We start from the raw sequence: 26,720 nt of genomic DNA on the forward strand, positions 1-26,720 counted from the left end.
AATCAGGGTATTCTCACCAGGATGGCAATGTGAATCACCACTTCCATCCCGAATTATTATTTCACACCATTCCTAAATCTAAAATAACGTTCTTGAACGACGTGGGAGGGCCATCAAAATCCCTTTCTATGTTTAAAATAAAAATTTAACCCTAAAAGCAGTTTCATTTTATGAAGGTTTTTTATGTCCCGCGGCATTCTGGATGCATTTATTTGTTCTTATAAAATTGTTATTACCCCCTTTCACAATTTCGTTCTCTTTTCACCGGCGTTTTATATTAAGTTTGTGGGTTGTTCGGTATTAAAGTTCGCCGGTCCCTTTAATACTCTACGATCTCGTACATTTTTAACGATACGCCGTCGAGTTCGGTGTGATTTGTCTTGATTTTGTTGATCCTTCTGAAGGCAATTGTTAACACCTTTACGTTCTGAAAATAGTTTTCTTACTGGCGAATTTTATCTATGATGGTTTTGCTATACTATTTATAAATGTTCATTATCACAATGATAAAAATATACACTTTTAAGGCATTTGAGGTATTTATAACCAATATAAACGGGTTCTCACCCAATCAGCTCAAAGTCAAATACAAAGAAAACAACCCAAAGGCCACAGTAACCCAAACCAATGATATATCCATAGGAGTAAGAAACAAACAATGCAGGCCATACTTTCCATAAAGCTGTAGCAAATACGTTAGTCACAATCCACGCAAAAACCCAACATCTCGCCTTTTATGCATCAACTCCAAAATATTCAAGTAAATTCGTATATCATTGGCGCACTGCATCATTTTTTACACGAACAGTTGACAGGCAACCAGTCGGCAATTGTAGTCGACAGTCCAAATGTAATATGTCGCTCTCGGGACTTGAGACTTTGAAGAAACGCTCTCAACAATTGCACATTTTTGTTCTCCTGACATTTTATTTCGGTGTCGAGAATTTTGTTGGCGTAAATGTCAGGTATATCATTATCTTGGATGGGGTTTGGAGCAAGGACATCTTTTATAATGTTGTCGAAAATTTTGGTGAGAAATATTCTACTATAAATACATTGCCGGTTTTGAACTGCAAATAGTGTCTCGTGTGGACAAATATTTTGATAATTACCGTAATTGGTATTGTATTGTTTCGTCGTAACTGTTTATACAATTATTTAATAGGTCAAACGGAACAAAACTAGGTTCATTTATGTTCAAAATAAAAGTATTTTGTGTTTCTTACGCGGATATTATTGTCAGCATTTCTCAAAAGAAATAAGTTACAAAGTATTTGATTTACAAATAATACAAGCAAAAAAACTCTGAAACAGTACATACTGCGACTGCCGTATGCAATAAAACGTCTTCAAAGACAGCGCCATTCCACCAAAATTCCGATGTTCAAATAAAAGACAATTCAAGTTAAAATTCTCCGTAGCTCCATAGCTTCACATTTCATAAATATTGAACAAAAGACGCTTTTAAGATCCTCTCTTAACGGTTCGTTTGGTCCAAGTCCTAGCTCAAACGATATAAAAGATGTTTATTGTGAGGTAACTTGTACGTTAGTGTTTGTTCTTCAACAGTTACTGCCCTTATAACTCTTACAGAGGGCTCCGGGGCAATAACCACAACTGCGGTGATAAATCTTTACACTACATTAAATAACTTGAATCGAGGAGAGTCTGATTCCTTATTATTGATTCTTATTATTGTTTGAGCTTCTTACTTGAAATTAACTGAAGCCAAATATGATGGATAGACTAAGTTTTGTAACATCAAAATATTGCTATATTGGTAGTATAAAATTAGCCAAATCAATCTTTTGCTTAAATTGAATTCAAGAATAAACCAATCAATAACACAGCTACTGATTTCAAATTCGATATACTTAAATAATACAAAATCATCATGAGTTTTCAGGTAACTCATCACTGCACGGAAAACATTAGTCTCCTAATGCTATTTGATTCCATCGAAACAGGATAATCCACTATTACAAGTCATTACAACCTCTTTATGAACATGAGAACATTCTGAGGAGATCAGATAAATCACGCAACTATTACGCCAATTACGCAACGGCGTAGGCTTCCCGTAATCCGTATGGTCGGTCCCAAGTTAGAAAAAGGGCTCAGAAGCGACCCAACTTATACTCAGCCATGATTCAAATTGATTTATGCCCGCCGATAAGCAGATCGAAAACTTTCCCAACTAACCATTTTCAGAAGCTCACACGGTCTGGGAAAAACTATTGTTTCACTCTTCAGTTGCGTAACGCCGAGTGCTATTGTAATAAGTTATTGGCGGAAGGATTTGTGGCTGTAAGTTAGCCCGCGCACGCTGCCCTGATTCCAGAGATATTGATCTTTCCAAGTCGGACGCTCGCTGCGACGACGGAAGAAAAACGATCACAGTTTAACGAAAGGGAACACCAAAATCTAATTATGCTCTCCTTTTTTACTTTTCATCGTTCTCCGTAAACAATTTGGCTTAACATATTAATTAATGAGTTCATTACAGTACAGTAAAAGTGTGTACAAACACTACGTGGCACGGCACAACAAAATGACAACACATTTTTGGTTTGATTGTATAATATATTTCTGTAATAACAAGGTACATTACGAGGGTAAAAGAAATGAATATCCGTCAAAACGTAGTAGCCGTTTCGCCACAAATGCGCCCTCATCCATCATAGGTAATCGGAAACGATCATTGCAAAAATGAGTATAATTTACTGTGAGCTTCGCATTTTACAGTCGACCCAAATTGCTGCCATTACATGCTACATGACACTGCGGTACACCAAACGACTGTCCATTTAGTTTCAACCTGTTTTTATCGAGTGATCCTGCAACTATAGTTCCCGCGGCTATGTGACTTTTCTGGTTTTCTTGAAAGGAGGTCCAGTCAGTAGTTTCTCGTCCCTTCGTCGTTTCTTTACGGGGACTACACATTTCATGGAACTCCCGATAACAATCCTCTCCATCACACGATACTGCTTATCAGAAAAGGGTCTCAGGACGGCAAAACTTACGCCCAACGCTTTGCCCTTTAGGAGATCTTCGCGTAACATTGTATTGTCACACAGGCGAGTTTTTATGTACTTCAGAAGATGCTCTAAGTCTATATTGGTTAGTTTGACTAGAGCAGCGATCGCTATTTTGTCGTGGTCTTCAGAATCCTTCAACTCGACTTCTAATTTAATGTCGTTGTCGCCTGAGGGGTAAATCATTTCTTGCAGTTGGAAACGATTGGGGCCAGCGCCCACCATCAGTGCACATCTGAAGTTGTTTTGTCTTCCCACGATTGTATTCAGCCAATTTGAATTTCGCTCTAGAGCCGCGAGTAAAAAGTTTATGAAGTCGCTTACTTCCTTCTGTTTCTTGTAGGATGCAATGGCAGCCAGGGCTACTTCTGGGAGGTCCACAGCCTTCTCGGGCATTTCCCGGGGCTTCTTTATCGGAGGTCTCTTAGTCGCCATCGTCACTGTCAGTCTCTTAAATAAACTCTTAACACTTCTAAAGATATTTCGAACACGTTTAGTCTGGTAACGTAAAATTTTGCCGTTTTTAGAAAAATTGGACGAACAAAAATATTTTTGGTGTCTTTTTTAATGTTTGAATTTTGTTGAATGTCAATATTTGAAGTTTATACAGTGGTTGGCCAGTCATGTTTTACTTTTCGTTTTTTGAAGTAAGTTCACACGGAGGTCAGAGTTTCGTTATGTCGTAACAAAAATAGGGCCTATAATAATTGGGTTTCGGAGATCATAAATCAGTGTACTTATTACCAGCGATCTTATCGCCTACACAGCCGCCTACTGGTCGCCCCGCCAGACTTCGCTGTTTCTATAAACGCGTAGGCAAGTAAAGCTCTATTAAAATAATTACTTTATTAAACAAATACCCTAGACCGACTCAAATTGATGTAAATTACGGCTTCTAAGGTATTCGAAACAGTTAATAGTGTTCGTAAATGCAGAACGCTGATTAAAATTCCATTAAAACTAGTTCTGGTGAATGCATGTTTCGAATAAAATCATAGTGGTCGCGTCGACGCGGTCATGCCTTGTTTGAATTGATTGGCCTGTTATCAATTTATAGAAATGTTAAACTATGTAACATTTTAGACACGGGGATTTCTACAACAAATTATAGATTAAAAATAATAATATAGTCTTTTATTATTCAATAAAAATAATAAGTAATTCTTAAGTAATATAGTCACAGTATATAATACATAAAGACTGTGCTAATTTAAACAATTTAACTTGAAACCATGGGTTTTCTTGTAGATTTGGTAGATACCAAGAAGCAATTTTAAGTCTCCTTGCCATAATTATAGGATTTTCATTCGCTTCTAACTGACAATGTACGATCATCGACCTCTTTTCAGCATTCATGCGAATTGACAATCTCAGACCGTTTCCCTACCAAACAATTGTAATTTCAATGTATAATAAGGTGTGCACTGTTATATTTCGAAGGCGTTTCAACATTAAACAAACTCTGCCTGGCTTATGCATCCTCGTGTAAGTCATCATCCTATAGCCACTGGATCGAGTGTTTTGGGCCCGCAAGTTTTTTGTATAGGTACTTAATTGTTTTTTGTGATAGACGAAATGTGAAAATGGGAGCTTGAGCAATGTTTGATTGTTCCGCAAAACATTAATGATTACATACCTACTGTTATTGAATAAGGCAGGTTGTAGACGACAGATCAATGACGACGGTGTTGTCTGTTGGGTTAATGATATAGCTAATTGGTAACACCTGGATAAGGGTCGCATATCTCGAAAGACAGACAACAATTGTAGAATAATGGAAGGCATATTCTCAACGTTGAATCATACCGAACTAATGTGATGATGGGTATGAGGAAAGTCTTATCGACTTCCAGGCTTCCCATTAAGTAATTTGAAGCATACCTATCAAAACAACGGGATTTTGTTCCTTTACACGCATTTCTTAATTATTATCGCCTCAAAGTCTAAGGTTACGCCTACAGCGGAAGGTAAAAATCAAAATGATTCAATCATAATTTCCTCTGACTCATACACGTACAATATTATTGTTAAACATTATACTAAAGACTGGCGATTTGAAACAAAACACACTTTCAAGGCTCTTTCGAACAATGTCTCCTCATTATTATAATTGTAGTTTTGTCTAGATTTCAAACGGATAACTTGAACTAGATAACAACTGGAAGGAACTTTCAGTATTTTCGGTTTTTGTTTTGATTACAATCTTAATTGTTACTAATTTGTGTTAATATGTGTAATCTTACTAATTAAAGTTGAGTATTTTACTTACTAATCTAGGTATGCTAAATTTCTATATTTATTGAAAATTTTACTTTAGAAACATAGAAAGTAAGAAACTCAAAGGCGACCTTTAAGTGATTGAGGTTAAAGAAAACGACGATGTAAACAAAATTCATCTCAGACTTTTAATACAATCCTAGTTATCTAAATGAAAATCTAATAGTCTAATAGTGTTCTAACTAAAACAATGCCTTTAATTACGATACGAATTGAAGATGATAATCTAATTACTGGCGCCAAACAAAATGAACCACTCATTATGATGTAGACGACTTTTCAAAACCGGTTTAGAAGGCAATTATATCATGATTATAGGAGCACCTAATATTATTTTTAGGAGACATTGGTTGTTCTTATATCGGTCTTACTTACATACAAAAACCACTGTGCTTGTAATTTTATTTGCTTTTGAGATCGGTGCCTATGCATGTGAAATAGACTGAACAAGATAGATAGTTTTATTAAAATACGAAAAGGTTTTTAATTTACCAAATACAAGGTTTATGAACAGTTGACAAAATGATACTAACGTAGGGTATTTTATTTCTGATTTTTAAGGTTAATAGGCGTAGATGTTCAATTACGATTATTTCTTTAATCAATGTCGCCTAAAATATCATTACGATTATTTGAGATTCTAATTGAATGTTTCTGTTTAAGCAATGTGTTTCTATTGCTCAAATTCTTGTAGATTTGCTTCCTGTTGTGTTCCTTGTAGATTCGCATTATCTTGCAGTTTACAACCGGCAAAAAATACTTAATGCACTCCACACAACGTGGGCAGTAGATTAGATACGTTCCGTGTGTAGTTTTATCGGTTCCATGACCTATTATGTTAATTTCTTAGGAAGCTACCAACAAATAAATTTTCTAACACGATACCGTTATGCGCTCAATTCTTAAGCTATGGTATAACCATAAGATTTGGGACGAGACGCACAAACATAACTCCTATTATTAGGCACGTCTGCAAACTCATGATAATTTGGTACTCATTAGTTCAGCTCTTAATATAAATTGTTCAATGGTTGCAGTAATTAACTAAAGTTTAATGTAATGCACTGCAGGTGTCGGTGAACGTACGGGCCTGCTCGACAGACCGGCAAGATTTAGATTATGTATCAATTTTCAACATGAAGGTACATTCCGTTGCGCTTACTCCATACCTACGTAACTATTGCACCACAGGAACCAAGTATTCAACAAATATTTAGGTACCAGCATAATGAGCCAGCTTCCGCAAAATTAATCGACCCGCAACAAATAAAACACACTCCACAATGAACACAATAAACAACCTTATCCCACACAACATAGAGGTGATAACACCCAAATATCAAGTTGCACTTATTTTTTATTTTACGTCGTTACAGTCGTAACTATAAATTAGCTAATCAAACAGAACATTCGTGCGGAAACATCGCGGTTGGTGCAGAAAAAATTACTAACGCGAGAAATTGCCTTTCAAAGGGAAATAGCGAGCGAGATCGCGCCGCGTATCGAGGTCAAACAATATATACGTATATAGAGCGTCCCAGCGCAGGCATGAGCCAAATAGGTTAGGTCTAACACCATCAAAACAATATAACTTACCGAAAACAGCATTCACATCCAATAGGTAGCTATTCCGTTACAAGATTCGCTTCAACGGTCGTCGGCAATGCTGTCACTCACGCACACACACACAAATACACCGTAGTAAACGTCATAACCAACGTTTACATCGTTAATTACACTATTTAGCGATGTTATTCACAACTGCCAACAATATATCACATGTAGAACCACTTTAGCTTGCACATATAACCGTCACAAGTCACAAAATGTTAATGAATCATAGAAAAAACGTAATTTTTAAGCAAAGACAGGCCTAATCACCACTCCTTTTCTCTCACGGATTTCTGTGATAGCGAACAGCTGCGGCGTGTGTTGTACCAAAACAAATACAGGTAGCGCCATCTGTTGAGGCTGAACCTAAAACATAGACATGTGGAGCTCAGTGTCAATGCCCTCTTGGGAACTTTGGACTTCGGTCTGTTTCGTTATTACTTTATAGATGGCGCTTCCACCAGTTTACTCTATTTCGTTAATTTCGTACAAGCAAAGAAAGATTAAAATAATTTACTCACTAATTATAGGTTGAGTGCGAGTGTTTTTTTTTTAGTTTAAAGAAGTTAGTCCTTTAAAATAGATTTCTTTTAGACAATTATTGAGATGGCATACGTGCATGTATAGTTAGTTTTTGCTGCAACTAAAACTTTAATTTCCAAAAGCGTAAAATATCTTTAAAATGTATGCCAAAATTAAAAAAATAACTTAAAAATACAAAAAGATAGCTCCGCCGTAACAGTGTATGACACTGCCGTGACCAGGATTCGAACCTGGGTTACTACGGCCACAACGTAGGGTCCTAACCACTAGACGATCACGGCTATTGGAGCGGGTGCTAAGTGTGTTAAAATACGTATTGCCAACCATTGAACCTATTTTTACATTTTGTAATCTTCTAAAATATATACAAGTAACAACTTTAATATAAAATGAAACATAGACATTACTTACTAGCGTTTTATTTTACATAAATTACAACTGACAAACATTCCTGTCTTATCTTTTAATTATTACGAGAATACTTTTAGATAATACCTCATTATTACAAATCATGAAAACAAATATCAAGGACAAATTAACAAAAAATCTTGTTTCATAATAAGTTGTGTTTTACTTAAACTTTATCATTTATTTTCAAATAAAAGTAAAGTAACAAATAGTTAATATTTTTATTTTAAAACTTGTTTTGTACAAATTTTCTTAATAACATAATTTGGCTGACCTAAACTGACTTAGATACTGATACTGTTATATTTTTTTGTTGAGCACAGGTCTCTTCTGAATCCTACCATAAACATCCTACAAAGTCAAAAACCTCACATTATATTTTGTTCATGATAATAATCTTGATGATAACATTTTGTATTGGTATCCAGGCCTGTGATCCAGGCAGCCATGAATAAAATATGATGCTTTGTCTTTCTGTGCTGTAACAGATTTATTTTAGAGTAACATTATTATTTTTTTATGTTCACTTCCACAATATGGTTGTTCTTAATCACAAATCTGAATTAAAAAACTATAACAAATAAAAAATAAAACTATTTCTTTGTTTATTTCCTATTTCCTCTTTCTTAGTTTTTGAATTAGTTGTATTATAAATAAATAAAATATATGCTAACCTTAGTTAGCTACACCATAAAAGAAGGTCTGTGCTAGACAGCACTATGATACCTTTAAACTAGAATACATTCTCCATTTTAATCACAAAAGCCTAGTTTTAGACTGAAGTACGATAGCTAGCATCCTCTCATATGATGATATGAGAGGATGATCCTTATTACCTTTAATCAAGTCTCACCAGCTCTGTAAGCATATACAACACTATGATTTAAACAATAGCTACTCCAAGTATCACCCATGGTCCTAAGAGCTATCAAAGACAACCCCACATAAGTGGTGGATACATATACATACCAACCTCTGTCAGACGGGTAGGTACATGGTCCAATGGACTCCCAATGTATAATGAGACCAACTTCCAATCTTACAGGAGTAACTTAAATAGTTTAAATACCTAATTTTATAGTTTACCTTTCCTTTTGATGCTACTTTACATGCTCATACGAAGATCAACATAATTATTAGGAATGGCCAGTACTGTTTCATGTTTATGGAAAAATAATTAGTTTGAATGCATTAAACCTTAAGGAATTTGATCTCTGTAACACAGGGGTTTTACAAACATTCAAGTTACAAGCACAAAGTCACCCAGACTAATAACAAGCATTCATGAATCACACAAATGCTTGTATTGTGTGGATATTGAACCCGCACCACATTACACTCTCTGTGTTAAGCATGACCTATAAGGCAATATTATTTGGGATCTACTTAACTTAGGTACATACTACATATTTTCATGGTTCAGGATTTTCATTGAAGCTAAATTAACTTTTCTCTATAATCAAACATTCCCCTAAAATGACCCAGTATCCTTAGCATTCAAATAACTCCTTTTTTGAATACTCGTTTTAGGATATGTAAAACAAAATTCAAAATGATTGAATAAAGGTGAACTTTTCCATACATTTTTTACAAACTAAAAAAAACTGTCAACATTGACCACAGATTGAGTAGAAAACGAGGAAGTCAATGCTTTCGCGGCTTCGCAGCTTCGTAACTTAGCTTCAGCTCTTGAGAGCTGAATTTTAAGATATTTTTCCCTTCCAAGGGCAGAGTAAAAAAAGAGTAATATTTTTTGAAGTGTGGCAAGGTGGAAATAAATTGAATGTTTTTCTTAATTAAGTCATTTTTCCAGCTTTATTTCATGAAAGTACACTACAATTTTCGCCATGAGATTATAACAGATTCAAAAATTGATGCAAGCGAAGTATCAAAGTAGGGAGTACTTTGTTTTTTTTTACATATATTTAATGCTTAAGTCTTACATTATAAGAATATATTTTTATAAACACTCACATTTATTTTAATAACATGAAATTCAAGAAAATAGATTTATTTATTAACGTAACCGCTTACCCCATATCCGTTTCAATACCATATGTTTAATTTAGTCAACTGGTATATAGTTTTATAACATTTTAATTCTCTTAAAATAATTTAAACATGAATACACTACATAACAATAACATTTTTTATATACTGTCCTACATATGTACAATTTTAAATCTGCTAACAATATTGTAGATACACTTCAGAAAAAACAAATTGTAGATATCTTAGGGTTCCAAGGTCTACTATCAATGGAACATAAAACAGAAAGTTGTAGGATGTCACATATACTCTAGGTGGATATGGATAGCATTACGTAGCTGCGTCCTATAGAAACACGTTTTTTTTTAATGGACAACAGCAGTTTATATTTAACTGACTTTATATCATCAATTCATCATCTACTTATTCTACTTAATTGATTGCCTATTGCACTACCTAACAATTTCAAATTTCTTTATTGCTGTCGGAAGAAAACAGAAGAGAGGTTCTACGAGTTGTAGAAAAGAACGCTCCGACGAAATGGGCTTCCCAAAGAAGTAAATGAGTTTCAAATCATTTTTAAACAGAGCAAAATCTGCTTATTTAATGAAGTGGAGTATTCCATCTATGCATTTTGATATAGCCGCACTACAGGTCTGCAAGGTTTTCGAAAGCGTTTCGAACACACCTAAACGAGCTTGTTCTTGTTGCATGTAAAGCAATTCTCGTCCGTGATGTAAAATAGCTTTTTTCTTTTCAAATTCAAGGAACTGTGCAGCGATCTCTACCAAATGTTCGCGATCGTGCCTCTTGCGCTTTGAGCGGCGATGTAAAGGTGTGGAGTTTGTGGAATATTCGAAATTAGCGCCCATGTTTGTTGTTCGAGACAAGTCGCTGTATGGTATCATGGCGAGTTGCAGCTCAGAGAGAAATTTATAACGTTCCTGAAAAAAATTGAAGTTATGAGAAAAGGTGTCTAATTGACCAATTTGTTTGGACAAAGCACATACACTTTAAGGGATTAAACTTTACTGCATAGGTAACTAGGAGCTTTTTTTAAAAAACAACCAATAGTTACCTCACATGAACAGTCCGGTACCACTCTGTCAAAGTTGTTCCGTTCTGTTTCGAGCTCATTCCAGCCCTTCTTGATCTCATCTCGGTCATGAATGTCATTATCCCGCTCGTTGACAACTTCACGCTGGTCCATTAAATCCTCATTCTGGCCCTCTGGGACCTCATTCCGGAGCTCCGGAACTTCTTCCTGACCCATGGCGACCTCCTCCCGAGAGTCGGCGACATTCTCCAGGCCCTCGGCGACTTCCTCACGGACCACAATGACCTCCTCCCGAGCCTCGGCGACATTCTCCAGGCCCTCAGCGACTTCCTCACGGGCCACAATGACCTCGTCCCGACCCAAAATGGCCTCCTGACTATCCTCCGCGTGTTTCTTAGACGCATCGTCCTTAACCACCTCTTCGTCAGAAACTACTTCTTCGATATCACCCACTTGTTCTCTACATTCAATCAGCTTTCTCTTCCTATTAATTTTCATCGGTTTTTTCTCTATCATAGACATGATACGTTTATCAATATCTGTTGGTTTCGTGTGCCTACCTTTCTTCTTAATAGTTCTTTGAAGTTTGCTTATCGCGTTCATTTTCAAACTCAGCCAACACTAGAAATTTATGAGTGGTAACATTTTGGGTTATGACAAATGAAGAAAAGGTTTTTTAAATTAATAATTTAATCAACAACATTCAATCGAATTAATGTACCTGCTTCCATCCGTTTAGAGTCTTAGGAGCTCCATTAGATTCGACATTCAATGTATCAGTTAGATCGATCCACTTCTGAAGATTCTCTAATTCATCCTTGACATTGCCTTCTTGAAATATACTTAGATCACCGTTACTGGAAGATAAAAATGACAGTAAAGTCATGGCTGTTAATGTATAAGTAGTAGAAACCCACGTACCTACTTTCGACGCATCTTGGACATGTAGTGTAAGATCGTGCGTTTCAATTGTCCGAAATAATCCCGTCCAACTCAGCAATGACAAAACGGTTATTAATGCTTCTATTTCAACTGAATAAGGCACTTACTGAATCCATATATACATACCATAACCTTGTTATACCATATTAGAACCTTGTTATAATATATCGTTACGATTCGGGTTTGCACGAAGCGACGAGAGGGTGGCGGAGCATTCGGTTACAATCGGCTCGTCGTCGTCGTCGTCGGCCATTTTGTGCAATGTCTTGGCATTTACATGATCACTCTCGATATTCCGTAGGCACTCGGAATATAAACTTTGAGAACCAGAAATAGCTCCTAGCAAGTTATTTTAGTTAAGAAATATTAGAATAAAACCTTTTAGACCATAATATTTGAGTAGCTGTACCCGATCCCTACTTATTTAGGTCAATCAAAGCGAATTATAAGCAAAATAATAATTCTTATCTTGTAGCTATAACTGTGAAAATGAGTCTTCATAAAATGTCACTAGATTTAATGGTACTTATTTATTTTAAAGTTTACTTAATCACATTTTTTCTAATGGCGCAGTACATAGGTACTTAGTAGATGGTACCACGCAGATGTTTAGTTAACTAGATGCGCCCATGACCCATCGTAGAAGATTTGTACAGGATCAAGAACAAGTTCACATCCAACATTAACTTTCATAAGTTTATGAAACATACATTAAGAAGTAGAATCGCAAATCATACTCAGTATTACTTACCGTTCCATATACTCTACCATTATTTCAATCTGGCCCATGTTAACTTCGGAGTCACTCATTTTGTACAGAAAATGTAATCAGTTTGAAAATTTTGAGCATTCAAGATATTTGGAATAATAAATTTTACGAGCAGGTAGTTAGGTAACTTACATGTACGTATTGAGAGGAGCCGATCAATACCGTTCCGGATATGCATCCGTGTTGCCAGATTTATCTCGATCAGGAAGCTGTAAAATTCGTTACGAATAATTAAATTTACGGTTTTTTTTTTATTGTAATTTTAATCAATGACTTATGTGATACCGTTACGATTATTTATCAGTTAGACACTTCTTGCAATTAATTGTGTTTGATTCAAGGACTACCTGAAGTAAGTCGATTGCATTATCAAGGTGCAGGATATCCGCACGTCCCTTGTAATGTGACGTCACGTCACTGTTATCTGATAAGTGATAAGGAGATGTCAACAAAGATTAACATACATCCATAGTCGTCTAACTTGCCCTGCCAGTGGGTGCCAGGTGTCATACGCGATAAATAATGTGTATGTAAAGGTATTTGTGTGCATAAAGGTTGGACTGACAAAGTATCAATGATTTTCATCGGATAGCAGACATCGCTTGGCGTGGGAATTACTAGGGTATGTAGTTAGTTTTTTAAGTGCTATGTAAGCTTATACTCAGCATTTTTCTATTCAGGAACGATTCTTGATATAATAATAAGCATGTGTGTTGTAACAGTGTGTGTTTAGTAACTTAACAATGAAAGTTTACATGAAAAGAGCATGGAATTTATAGATATATCTTTATAATATTTTGGTGTTCACGTCAATCAAATTAAAATTTAAATAGGATGCAGGACGAAAAAACTTTTTGACTACTTCAAGGGTCGATACGGAATAAGCAATGATTACCAAGCTCCTTCTGGTATCGTAATAAATTTATGGTTTAAACATTATCGGCAAATATATTTTTTCTTTGTTACGAAAGATACTTGCGTTAACTGCTTTTCAAAGTAATGAATACTTACATCAGTTACCATTATCATTAGTTGATCACCTCTGAGCTCAATATGTCGAATTTTAAATTTCCCAGCAAATTCCATAAACCACAGATTGTATTATATCCACATTTTACTTTTTAGAAGTTTTGTTACCATGCCTTTACGGTTTGGTCCGTGTTCTAAAAGTATATTGACAGGTTAGTAGAAAATGCGATAAATTAAAGGGTTTTAAAACTATCAAACATGCAGATATTGATTCAAACTGCTTAACACTTTGCGCAATGGGTTTAAAAAGTTGTTGTAGATAACACATTATTTTAAGTTAGGTTAAAATGTCTATGGCGAGTTCAGTGTTCTTCTTTGGTCCCGTTATGGAATTCAATTTCAATTTAAATGAAGTCATATGCAAAAGCTATTTAGCTAATTTGTATATAAAATAGACCCTATACGAGTATAAGATTAAATTAAGTCTCAATTTTTGATTGCCACGAGATGCGTCGATGGAAAACAAAGAATCTCTCCGATCCATTAGTTTGTGTTAAAGGTTACTTTTATTTAGGGTCAGTATTACATGAGATACCTGTAAAAGAGGATAATAAAACGAGAAAAATTCAATTGCTATCGTTTATTGATTTAAAATACAAAACTTAGTGACATAAAGCTCTATCCTTTTATTGTTACAGTGCCTGCGAACTGACAATCCGATAGGAAATAAACATTTTAGCTCATCGCGTCGCGCACCACCACATGCCAACTCACACATTCCATATAATCCCATACTGTCACAGTACAAATAAATAGTATAGTATATTACATACTCAAGCGCAAACATCTAGGGCCATCCTTGAGTAATGGATTTAGTAAGAACTATATTCAAAGGTTGGTGTTTTACGTGTTCTTTATCACTTAACTCCCCGACTAGTTTGTCATTATATAAACACTGTCACGGCAGATTTCCTGGAGTGGTACCATAACAAGGTAGCTATGTCACAAAATTATAATAACATTGTCTTAAGTTATACACAAGTGTTACAATGAGTAAACCATATAACTCTGTATATTATACGGTGGATACAGCATCTATTTTAGCATAGTTATCAAGTTAAAAGGAACTAAAATATTTAAACAATATAATAATGTATATTACAATTAGGTACGCTTGATGAACACAGTTTAATAATTTTTACATACATTTGGAAACCTGCCTGTCGCTTACTTCGTTATTGCTCTATCATAATCATTATCAAATAAAACGTGTATCCCATACTTATTCCTTATACTCTTTCTAACAACCCTATATCTCATGAAGCAGAAAAGTATTACAGTAAATATTATACAGATATTTGAAAAATTTATAATACAGAACAGCGAGATTAGAAATAGATTCAAATCTACAATTAAACAAAAGTGATAGCACATATTATTAGATAAATGAATGATAGAAAAATACTTTAATGCTTCATGTAAACGATTAGCTGTACCATACATGTGTTTTGTTTAAAAATAAATCCATTTTAGGAAGGTTTTTTATATAAAACTCGCAACAATACTTTGCGATAAGAAATAATTTGCTATCAGTTGCAATTCGTCATGTAGCTGCTTTATTCTGAACAACTGTCACTTCAGTCAATTTTTAACTAAAAATAATTGAACATAAAAATTTTACTATATCACGACGTGATCAGAATAAAGAAGCTAGGCTCCAGGACCGCTACTAACAAGATCTTTCAAGTCAATGGACAGTTTACACATACGTTCCAGATATCTACTAGTTTAGATAACATCACCCACTCTCCATGTACATCATATTTGCTAACCTTTATCTAGAATGTGTGCATCCACATTCCCCAATCTTAAATGCAATTTAAGATTTTCCCAAATAAAAGTCAACAAAATTCAATAACCAAATATTGACAATAATTTGATTATTTAATATCGAGCGACCAAAAAGTCGTTAATTAGTAGCGGGCCTTACACATAAAAAGTTCCGGCACAATAAGGCAGTGATTCAGTGTATGCTATACAAAATATCTCCGTTTAGAAAGTTTCAACCAGTCTGTTGCAATGAGGTTAGTCTATTGTAGATTCAAATCCAAAAAGGTTGAACAAGTCAGTTTAATTCAATTTATTAACTCTTATCTGAAATACCCAAATATTTTTATATATGATTCAACATTCTCGTAACCTACAAGTACATTTTGTGTTTTATAGAATTACCTATACACTATTCTCTGTTTTACACATCGTCGGAATATTCCAATGGGTCAAAATTAACCTAACGTTAATGCGTTAAACGAAACACTTGAGACTTAAATCACAAGCATTATACATTGGAAATTAATCATTTTACATTATACAACAACTCTGAAATGCGAGGGCATAGTTTTAATTAAATAATTTAAGTGTGTGTACGTGTGTCGAGTCGAATCAATTTGTGCATTAACAAAAATACTTAATCTATTTCTTCGTTTGTATAAACAAATTCACATTGGCCCTTTGAATTTCAGTCATCAGTTGCCGACACTTTAAGAATATAAAGCTTGCGATAATTAAAACCGAACGAAAGCCTAACTAGCATAGATCGTAACTAAACTATAGATTATCCAGTTTATGTCGCAGTCTGTATCGATTAGTCGGTTTCCTACATTTTATATACAATATTTATTTTCTACCATATTGCGTCCTTGATATGCATCGCGTAACAATAAAAAAACCTAGCTCTCATGCCCTCGATGCGTCCGGATGCGGTGAACGGGATCGTCGGCGATCACTCGGAACGTTCTCTAAGTACTGTCGGTGAAGCGATCAAGAAACAAATAATACAAATACACGGTACAACGTAACAAATCGTCACCATAATATTTCTTTACAGTCAGACTTATCGTATTAAATAAAAATATAGAATCATAAATATCGGATTCAGTCCAGTTGTCCCTCACGCACGCGCTAGTGGATGGCCACGGGGCTGTGCGCCAGCGGACACACGGCCAGCAGCTCGTCCGAGCGCCGCGCCTCCACCTCCATGCGCTCGGCCGCGCCGCCCACGCCCACGCCCACGCCCACGCCCACGCCCACGCCCCACGCGCGCGCGCCCGCGCCTACAACACACACAGCGGTCAGCGCCAGCGCTCCACTCTCAGACCACATCAAACTAAAACATTCACTAGTATGACAAAGTGATCAATACATGGGAATTGCTATCAAATAAAAGAGGGAATCGTAATTTAAATCAAAGATAAATACTCAAACATAAAATCTTAGAACACAAATATTAACACAAACAATAAAGATCTGCGGCCGTCTTACATCAATCTTATCATTTCGTTTAGAGCTGTAAAAAAAATTCAATTTGTTTTTGTATCAGGCTACACGCTTTCACAACTGCTAGACTTTCCTTTGAAAGGGGCTCTCAAAGAAATACTAGCAGTTGTGGAAGCGGGACAGCGACACGGCGTATCGCAGCGTCTCTTCCACAACGAGAATAATATTATCTAATCGAGTCTTACACTAAAAGAGACACAAGTGTTGTAGTCGGGCCGCAGACGTGTACTAGTGTAGTAAAGACAAAGCCATGCGTGAGCCACATGCTCGCATGCTGTTGGCTAACATGGAGAGTAGCAGACCTGGCGGCCGGGTTAGTGCTAGCGTGGCGGCGCTAGTGTCGCGGGGGGGGGGCCGCCGGACCGCTCTAGTCATCGCGGGTCCGACGGGCCATCTGCCGCCACAACGTCGCCAGCATTAACAATATGGTCACACGGCATCAACTTATTGCACAATACTTATTATAAAGGGACAGGACTCATTGGCCTTCAACTAAGTCACTCGGTTTGAGGGACATTCATCATACCATTAATCAAGGGAAACAAGCTTTTCTTTATATCAATTAAAAAGGAGGTTGGCCAATTTTCATTCTCAAAATAATTGAACGATTGTTCTTCTAATAGTCCAGTCTTAGTAAAATTAATAAATGGAATTCGTTAAATATGTTAATTTTTAAATTTAAATGAAATGATGAAGCATATTATGTTAGCAAATTACACGACAGAAGCTTGAAATGGTCATGTTAGACTTATGTACTAGTGATATCTTCAAACTAATTAAGACTATTTGAGCACCATAGAAAATAATGCATTGGTTATAAATTTATATATTGTGCCTATCAGTCTTTTAATATTGCTCATTCAGGTTTTTAGTTAATAAGAAAAAAACTGATTAGTTCGTTAGTGGGGGTCAATACAACCATAATAAGAAATTTAGAACGTTAGTTACTTTTAACTATCTAGCTTATCTCGAGAGGTTTTGAGGGTATTATAATATATGATTGAACTAACCGTGTTGGTGATGCGACTGTGCTTGTTGCGTGTTCGTGGACTCGTCCGCTGTTCGTTTAAAGAAATTGTGTTGTAGCGCGTAGTAGGGCGTCACGCGCTGTTTGGGGTCGTACTCCAACATGCGGAGGATTAGGTCCTGTCGAGGTACATATAAATGCGTTTTAATTAAGTGGATTGGTAAGCTCTCTCAAATCTTTTAAAGCTTTTCTTTTCATCCAAGCGAAATAGTTAACAACAACAATTCTGGTTACTTCGCTATCATAAACAGCATACATTATACCTAAAAACATCTTTTTGCATCATCAGATAAGAACGAGCTGATAATGATTTAATGAACTTAAAATAAAAAATAGCTAGACGCAACCAGAATCCATATCTGATCTCTTGGTAAAAAAAATCCTCTCGTCTCGTGGAACTCGAATTAAAATTGACTTACAGTAAGCTCCTACTGCGATTACCTCAGTACCAAGAGATGCGGCAGATCCAAGAAGACATAATACGTATGTGTTGTGCGTACCTTGAACTTGAGATAGTCTGACACGGAGTGGCCGGGCTCCCCGCGGCGGCGCGCGGCCGGCCCGCCGCCCTCCACGCCGAGGATGTCGTGCAGGCGCCGCGTGCCCGCCACGCGGTACTTCCTGTAACCGCTGCACACGTCAGTATCGCACTCACCTACAGCTCCGGCAGGGTTTAGCCAGGGCTGACATAACTCAGGTGAGAAGGCCAAGTGTTTTTTACATATAGAACTTCATTTGGGATGGATTCAACTACAATACTAAAGAATATTTCAGAAGAAAGATAAATTATGTGGCAAAAATTTGCAAAAGAAAATTGGCAAAGTTAATAAAACGTGCAACTAAGAACCAAGTATAAATAATCAATGGGACTGAAATACAAGAAAAACCGCTGGGCTCATCAAAATGCTTATTTCTTGGCGTATAAATATTGTATCTATAGACAGTAAGTAGACAAATTACTATTTAATAAACGTTTTAAGGTAATTTAATATGGCTGTATTGTTGGCACTGAAACATTTCTGATGGACTGGTTACCTACAGTAGAAAATTGTAATTATACTGTATGATACGTTCCTAAAATATAACTACGTAGGGCTCTAGATTCATTTTCGAGCCTTAATGATAGCCCACCTTAAAACTTGAATATTTAGGTGATACTTTCGATATACCCATACAATTATGATAATATTTTTAACCTTGATCTACAACAACCCTTTAGGACAATACAATTTTTAAAGTCGTTAGTGAGGTAAAGTCTGGATATTTAAAGACAGATCGATCTTAAGAATTGTTTAAATACTTTTATAAAACTTACCTTCCATCCTTTCCATTAACTTTCTTTAATACATAACCACCGCCTTCTGACGCCGGTAATTTGTCAAAGAACTTTCTCGTTTTGTGTGCCTGTGAATATAAAATAAATATATTAGCATACCTTAGACCTAAAGAATTGCTTTTTAAATGAAATTTTCTTTTTAGTATGAATACTTGACCGGGGTCCCATTATTGTGGGTCAGGAAGAGAGATGGCGCTGTCCGCCGTGAATTGCGCAGTCACACTTTCACAAACTTACTAATATTTACTTTAAGGCGTGTCGGTACCTTCAGGGCAGGGAACTAAATTTTATTCTAAAAAAAATCAGCCTTGTACAAATCTAGACTTAGATATTAAGAATTTACGAGGGTGTAAGAATACCATTTTTTACTGGACTAACAGGTCAAGTTTCGCTTTCGCTATAACGCTTGAGAGACAACGTTCTCTAACATTAGTTACCTATTGAATACAGTCAAAGCCATAACATACATAAGGTGCATTTGCAATGCACCACTTTTATAACAATCTTTGCTTAAGATTTACGATTTACACATAGGATTATAGTAGACTTGTAACAGTTAATTAATCGTTGTTTGTTTGCTTGAGAGAAGCTAGGGTGCTAAGGTGAGATACTAGTATAGTTTGGCCTAATTTGATGAATAATAAAATTGTGTTATTATAATGACCTGGTCTAATAAATGATCAGGCGGCATCCCTAAGACCTCGACGATCTTGTTCATCTGGTCGACCTCGTTGGCGCCGCTGAACAGGGGCTCGCCGGTGTGCATCTCGACGAGTATGCACCCGAGCGACCACATGTCTATCGCCAGGTCGTACGGCACGCCCAGCAACACCTCCGGCGACCGGTAAAACCTTGACTGAATGTATTGGTATATCTGGAACATACAAAATAGGCTTTATTAGTCGAAATAAAGACAAACACACATCTCATAAATCAGTGGACAAGTTTCATGAGAATTTATATGCAAACAATTACGTGGCAAAAAAAAGAAAATAGAAATAAAATGATCACAATGACCATGGGAGCTTAATTACACAAAGAGCAGTGTGTCCTGTTTTGTGTACTACTTTTGTCACTATTCTTATCTCTAAGATTACCATGCACATATTGAAAATTAAATAAGAATAAAAAGAAGGTGTGAACTAGTCTGTCTGACACCTAAGCTATTGCAAATTATTAAAGAAAAATATATGGTATAGATACAATAATGTGTTTTTATTAACTTCCTGTTTATTTCAACTTTACATAAATATATCATCCCTTTCATTTAAGATAAAAACAAATGGTACAAGCTGATAGTAAGCATTTAGCTAAGCTCTCTGTGTAACATTTTTACACAGCTTACATTTGGCTCATTGTAAAACGCCTGTGCACAATCGCTTAGCTACATAGTAAATCATACCATCGCGTTAAAACATAACATAACATCTTACTAACGAAACAAAACAAGCTTTTAAGCTAAGAGAAATAAGCAAGGTCGCTTACACTTGGAACATGTCACAAATGATTTACTTGTTCCACAATTTGAGTAAACTGAAGAAAGATAACAACGGTCAAGACCATACCATGACCTTAATTAGCTTGCTGATAATTAATAGAAGCAAATAATAATAATATACTAATTTGTTACATTTCAACGAAATTTAACCTCCTATGCATTCAATAATTGTAAGCAGTAACATTTAACATAAATAAAAAATAAAATCCTCCATTTATCTGTTATACATATTCGAGAGCCAGTAATTTTAAAACTGAGTATTTTGTTATCTATATTGGTATATCTCATTATAAGTCTGTCTTACTTAATTTTGAATAGAGAGTAACGCAATTAGACTTTCTGTAACTAATGTGCGCGTTTTCGTATATTAGGAAAGCAATAGTCCAACCTATAGTATCTACGCCTTTTTTATTTCAGCTGAAATCATTCTCCATTATGATACGCAAAAAATAGTTTCGATACAGCCTTCGTATTTGTGAATTACGATGACACATATATACAGAAATACAGATACCCGACCTAATCATACAACAACCCCTTTCCTTCATCGTAAAATAATTACATACAAAATTCAACTAACAAAATCTATATCCTTCATTAATCGTTGTTATCTCACGACATATGAATGGATTTTATCTAGTGTTTTCGTTCGGTGTGGCAATATTACGATGTAAGTAATATAAGTGATGCCAGTGTATGTGAGGCGCGATAACCCAGCCTCCTCAACCACTGAATCACACGACTCCAGTGTGATTTATCTCGGCAATTAGCGTGTACGGGAATCGAGTCTATAAATCGGGTGAATGGCGTTAGGTGCACTTTACCAATTTAATATGTGATATTGAATATCTTAGGAGTTCGAAATTAATGTGTTTTTGATATTACGCTTCAATTCTTGTCAAATTACTTTCGAATTTAATATTATAGGTTGTATAGTATTATAACTATGTTGTTCTTTTCGCTATAATATAAAAAAATATGTTCCACAAAAGTATAGTCGTATAATAAAGCAGCAGATTGCAAAAAAGTTATCATCATAGCTAAAAGCTAATTAAATAAACCATTAAATGAAACAAACATTTCGCATGCAAAGACCATCACAAACATCAAAGTTTATGAAAAGGTAAAAAATAACGTTTGATATAATATCCATTTTATATTTAAAGCTACGTCTAGACTAAAATACAGTGTTAGGCGATAAACTGCCTCAGGCAGACTTACCCTTTGACCTAGTTGACATGAGCTCCCGAAGTCCACAATTTTAATGGCTGACCTTTTCGGGTTGCATAGTAGTATATTTTCGGGTTTTAGATCACAGTGAATTATATTTAGTTCTGAAATACAAAAGAGAAAGGCATTAGTTGAGGATAAGAGCTATCTGATGGAGATAGAGGACAATAGAATTTTGGGATCTTTGTGTTGTTAAAAAGAAAGGTTCATCATTTTAATACTGAAGTTGAGTCCATAAATAGGGCTATTATTTCAAGGGTCTGTTTAATGCGGTGAAGGTTATTTTTCTACTGGATTCTGAAGTAGTTTAGGATGCTACCTGACAGGTCTAAAAAGAATCTTAATTATTTAATTCGATTAACACTGAATAAAACTTGAACTTTCATATTAGCCATCAAAATCTAGTCGCTTATTCAAATAAGGCTACTAAGAGCTCTTCATGTAGGAGACTGATAAACTCCCCAGCACCACGCTGTATTTGTTATTTCTATTGTAATATTAATAATTTTGGTACTCACCGGGTTGACTAAGGAACAGTAACGCGGTACACAACTGTTGCGCGAACTTGCGCGTGAGGTTGAGCGAGACGCCCCTGAAGTTGGTGTTGCGGAGCAGGTCGTACAGGTTGTAGGACAACAGCTCGAACACTAGGCACAGGTGGTTCCGCCACATAAAGTGACATTTCAGTTTCACTGGAAAATGGGAAATGAAAATGTTAGTATAATATATTAGCCTTTAATTTTTTATACAGGCAAAACGACAACGAACATAATATCGACAATTTAGCTAATTTCTGATTGATTTGGATTCATAAGATTTTAAAATATAATACAGAATTACAGATTACTCTGGCCAGGGCCAGGGTAAGATCTTAAAGTTTCAAAACATACCACATGTTTTATCACAAGCACTATACCTGAGTTTGAATTTGAATATGTTTAAGCTGCATCTATAAAGGTACCCATAATTGTAACTTACCTATATAATACTTATTTTCAGGATCCGCTCTGTTCATCATTTTTAGTAACTTGACTTCTATTTGTGCCTGGTTTAGGAAGGGTTTCTTATTCTTAATTATTTTTATCGCTACTTGACACTGCTCCTCGTGGTCATACGCTTTCACAACCTGAAACATAGTGAGGAAAATATAAATAAACATACAAATAGAAGCAAAGGAATTTGAGTGTACCAGAGGGGATTGTACAGAACTTTCCTAAAAACATACATGACCTATCGTAGACTTTATTGAGATCGACAAGAGAGATTTAAAGTGTTGCTACTATTCTAAACTAACCAAGTTTATTAAAATGACGGTCAACAATGACGGTTACCTTATGTACTTTAGCTGAGTATAGGATGAAGGTGAATCAACTCGTAAAGCAGAACTATGTTATTGTAGTACAGCCTTAGTGCAGAGGATTAAAAATGGTAAATTCCTACGCAAAAGAATACCAAAAATGAAGGAAGCTTTGCTAAGGGATAGTTGGGATACTGCGAGGCGTACCCAAATGCCTACTAGTTATCAAACAGTCAGAGTAAAGCAAAAAACTATAGCGATTGCACTTTGCATTACAACGGAAGTTTAATATGTACACAGTACACAGAGGCTTTAATGTAAGTAGAGGTAAACGATCAAACCCAATGTTTACAATTAGTCATAATCTATGTTTGTTACCAGGCCAATAAGTAGAAACTCATTAAATATTGTAATCCTACAGTAAGCAGCCGCGTACTGATAACACAATCACTATTACATTGTATTTTATGATTCACCTACTTGACCACAGTACAATCGGTTACTCATATATTTATTTTTCTTAGAACATATTACACCTGATAAGTCATACACATGTATTTTACCAGTAACTATTTACAATACCTGTCTGTCATTGTATTCGTCATCGGAAACAAAATAACTTGTATGTTTTATAAACAGGAAATCCGATTGTGAATGTTATGTTAAAATCTTAACATTTCATAAAGAAATCAGACGTTCGCCACAATTTAAAACTTTCCAGAAACAAAGTTCGCTGTATCTTGACAACCGAAAGTTGGCAAAACAAAATGCTTTTCCTTGATTCAAAAGTACCGACACAGATCACTAGAAGTAGGGATTTTATGAAACGCTTGATGAATAAGCAGGAACTGGATGATGTGACTCTGTTCAACGATGAGCGAGCTCTCGATTGAAAAGGCTTGGCTTTATCTGAAGGTGGCTTGGCTTATACATAGTTGTCAGTCATAAAATAAGAAGTTACGATGAATAAATACAATTGTTTCTTACCTGTCCAAAAGATCCCTTCCCAATCGGCGAGGAGATCTCATACCGGTCGAGAAATTTCTCGCCCTGTTTGATAATGTAATCATGGTTATCATCGTCGTAACCATCATTATATAGCTTTCGCTCTTTTTTGTGCGAGCCATCCTCGCCCAGGTACTGTTGCGCTCTCCGCTTCTTCTTCGCGTAATATACCTGGAGACAACATTAAAAATTATTAGTATCGATATTAGGGATAGAGAAAAATAGTGTATATAAGAACTCGACATAGATTACGAGATGAATAATCTGTTAAAAATATGAATGAATAATAGGTATAAAATTATATATACTCGTTTTAATCCGGTATAACATAAGATGTTAGCCGCATTTAAAATTACTCCTAACATTAATTATTATTTTCACATCACCTCATTATTAATTACGGCAGATTTAATATTTCCCAGTTTTTTGTTGGTTTTGGTTTCGTTTTATTATGGTGTGAGTTCATTGGAAGGATTTTTATAGATTTTTATAGTTAGCCAACTTGGACAGTCGGGGACTGACAGTTATTTTGACAGCTTTGCATATTTTTTAAAGATTATTTTAATGCTTTACAAGGATCGTCAATCAAAAATGAAAGAGGATTCATTAAGAAGTAACTATAAAAGTTTTGAAAAAGCATTGAGCTATTTGTTTAAATATGATAAAAATTGTTTCTAAATACTAAACTGCTTAATATAGAGATCGCAGGCGTATAGGAAATGAAGAGTAGACGAAAGCGGGAATTGTCGGCTGACGGACGTTGACCCAAATATGCGGTTGACATTGATCGACGACGGATCGCGATATGCTTATATAAAACATTTGTACCGACTGCCGACCGACGACGTACCAACGCATGGATTTGGGACTAGGAAGTTCATTGCTACCGATTTTTTATGAGGTACCGCGAGACTCGCCCTGAATATGACTCATTGTTTTGCGACTGTCGGTAACTTCGAAACACGGTGGAAATATAATATAGAACCAAGTAAAAGTTCCTTTCCCTGACCGATTGTTGTCAAGATTTTGTTATACAATGTGACACGGATGCTGCGCCAAAACAGACGATCGCACGTCACAGAGCGTCATACGACCAATAATATCTGGCATTCGGAAGCCGCTATTACGTAACACGGAAGCATGACATAGCAACATTATTGGCGAGTGCATAGCATTCGCATCGTGGCGGTACGGAAGTGTCGCATATCGACGCGGCCAAACGATAACCCAAATTTCTGACAGCGACCTACATATTACATTGTGTGTTTTACAGGCGACCGAGCGCCCCCAACAACTGGCAAGGCTTCGTGCAACCGCACACTTATCTGTTAACTAAACTGTTTGTTGGCGGACCGATGTCAGGTTATTCGCTTTGATTGACACCGGTCATTTTAATACCAGGTGGAGAGAGTTTTGTACATATTATTATTTCTAGGTAATTGATATAACAAATATCGGATAGGTAATTTCATTACTTAAGGCTTGGATTAGAATATACATACTGTATTCGTGTGATTTTTACAGGGTACGGGGGCTCATGATGACGATGCGAGGAGACAAATGATGGTGGTTGCGGGAGAGGACTATGTGGTGAGTCAGGCCAGTGACCGCGGCACGTGGCCGCGAGATGAGCGCGTCGGGCCGGGGAGAGACGGCGCGCGGCGGCTGTCATTGATTTTCCCCGTTTCCCCCCTACCCCGAGCCTGGCTCCCTCCCCACCGCGTCTCACCCACTTCCAGCGCCCGATAACGAGGTTAACGGGCGACGTGAGCGTCTGCCTAGGGTTGCCACAATTTTTTTTGTAAGGAAATGTAGGACTTTCTAATGAACTGTCAAAAACCTACTAATTAGGGTACATCTTAAAAAAAATTACGGCCCATTTTTGTTTTGCTTGTGTCCGTAAGTAGTTAGCCTATATTTTTGTAAACGAGGTATTTGAGGAACAGTGCTAGGTTTTGCATGATGAAGGGGGCAAGCACAAGAACCATTAATCTATATTTCTATACTAATATATAAAGCTGAAGAGTTTGTTTGTTTGAACGCGCATATCTCAGGAACTACTGGTCCAAATTGAAAAATTATTTATGTATTGAATAGACCATTCATCGAGGAAGGTTTTGGCTATGTACCATCACACTGCGAATAATTAGAGCGAAGATACAATGAAAATTGTGGAAAAAACAGGGCAGGTATGAATCATAACTTATATCTTCTAACCATGCGGACGAAGTCACAAGCAAAAGCTAGTTAAATATATATGAAATTTAAACAACAAGCATTTGTAAACATTTTAGGTATTAAATTAATTTTATTATTTTAAATGTTACCATCTGAGCAAAGAATTAAATTGATCTCAATAACTTCATGATTAAGTTTTAAGTAATAGTTGAA

The 26,720-nt window shown here is 36.0% G+C and overlaps 3 protein-coding genes, 1 long non-coding RNA gene and 1 other non-coding gene across 18 annotated transcripts in view; 1 reads left to right on the forward strand and 4 right to left on the reverse strand.

Annotated features, from left to right (window-relative positions):
• Positions 1 to 7,327, reverse strand: part of LOC113496087 (pleckstrin homology domain-containing family H member 1-like) — a gene marked incomplete at its 3' end in the record, with an annotated part of 255,189 nt that extends 247,862 nt beyond the window's left edge. The window contains 1 exon segment of the mRNA XM_026875201.1: positions 6,909 to 7,327.
• A 348-nt stretch (positions 7,328 to 7,675) lies between these two features.
• Positions 7,676 to 7,747, reverse strand: Trnah-gug. Its single transcript has one exon. It is a non-coding gene; the product is annotated as a tRNA-His (tRNA).
• A 2,098-nt stretch (positions 7,748 to 9,845) lies between these two features.
• On the reverse strand, positions 9,846 to 12,763 carry LOC113495967 (thioredoxin domain-containing protein 2-like). 2 transcript variants are annotated; one of them, XM_026874988.1, is made up of 4 exons: positions 12,614 to 12,763; positions 11,642 to 11,777; positions 10,942 to 11,541; positions 9,846 to 10,807 (listed from the first exon to the last, which is right to left on the reverse strand). In XM_026874988.1, exons 1-4 carry the CDS (start codon positions 12,670 to 12,672, stop codon positions 10,463 to 10,465), a joined length of 1,140 nt encoding a protein of 379 aa, XP_026730789.1. In that variant the 5' UTR covers positions 12,673 to 12,763; the 3' UTR covers positions 9,846 to 10,462. The 2 variants fall into 2 exon arrangements, with proteins under 2 accessions (XP_026730789.1, XP_026730790.1); XM_026874989.1 differs by lacking the exon at positions 12,614 to 12,763 and adding an exon at positions 11,846 to 11,975.
• A 105-nt stretch (positions 12,764 to 12,868) lies between these two features.
• LOC113495968 lies at positions 12,869 to 26,544 on the forward strand. Its single transcript, XR_003400771.1, has 3 exons — positions 12,869 to 13,253; positions 25,603 to 25,764; positions 25,854 to 26,544. It is a non-coding gene; the product is annotated as an uncharacterized LOC113495968 (long non-coding RNA).
• Positions 14,226 to 26,720, reverse strand: part of LOC113495965 (serine/threonine-protein kinase minibrain) — an 88,168-nt gene continuing 75,673 nt past the window's right edge. For 7 of the 13 annotated variants that reach the window (XM_026874974.1, XM_026874977.1, XM_026874986.1 and 4 more), the window contains 9 exons: positions 24,312 to 24,500; positions 23,006 to 23,153; positions 22,546 to 22,719; positions 22,019 to 22,131; positions 19,964 to 20,173; positions 19,279 to 19,367; positions 18,464 to 18,593; positions 17,947 to 18,082; positions 14,226 to 16,713 (listed from right to left, as the gene is read on the reverse strand). In XM_026874974.1, coding sequence (XP_026730775.1) covers positions 16,562 to 16,713; positions 17,947 to 18,082; positions 18,464 to 18,593; positions 19,279 to 19,367; positions 19,964 to 20,173; positions 22,019 to 22,131; positions 22,546 to 22,719; positions 23,006 to 23,153; positions 24,312 to 24,500 — 1,341 coding nt within the window. In that variant the 3' untranslated portion in view covers positions 14,226 to 16,561. Of the gene's footprint in view, positions 16,714 to 16,746; positions 16,779 to 16,800; positions 17,331 to 17,946; positions 18,083 to 18,463; positions 18,594 to 19,278; positions 19,368 to 19,963; positions 20,174 to 22,018; positions 22,132 to 22,545; positions 22,720 to 23,005; positions 23,154 to 24,311; positions 24,501 to 24,637; positions 24,714 to 26,720 lie in introns of those variants that run through there. The other 6 variants (XM_026874975.1, XM_026874978.1, XM_026874985.1 and 3 more) reach the window with 5 other exon arrangements.

The sequence above is a fragment of the Trichoplusia ni genome, chromosome 7 (assembly GCF_003590095.1).
Source record: "Trichoplusia ni isolate ovarian cell line Hi5 chromosome 7, tn1, whole genome shotgun sequence".
NCBI classification, from domain to species: Eukaryota; Metazoa; Arthropoda; class Insecta; order Lepidoptera; family Noctuidae; genus Trichoplusia; species Trichoplusia ni.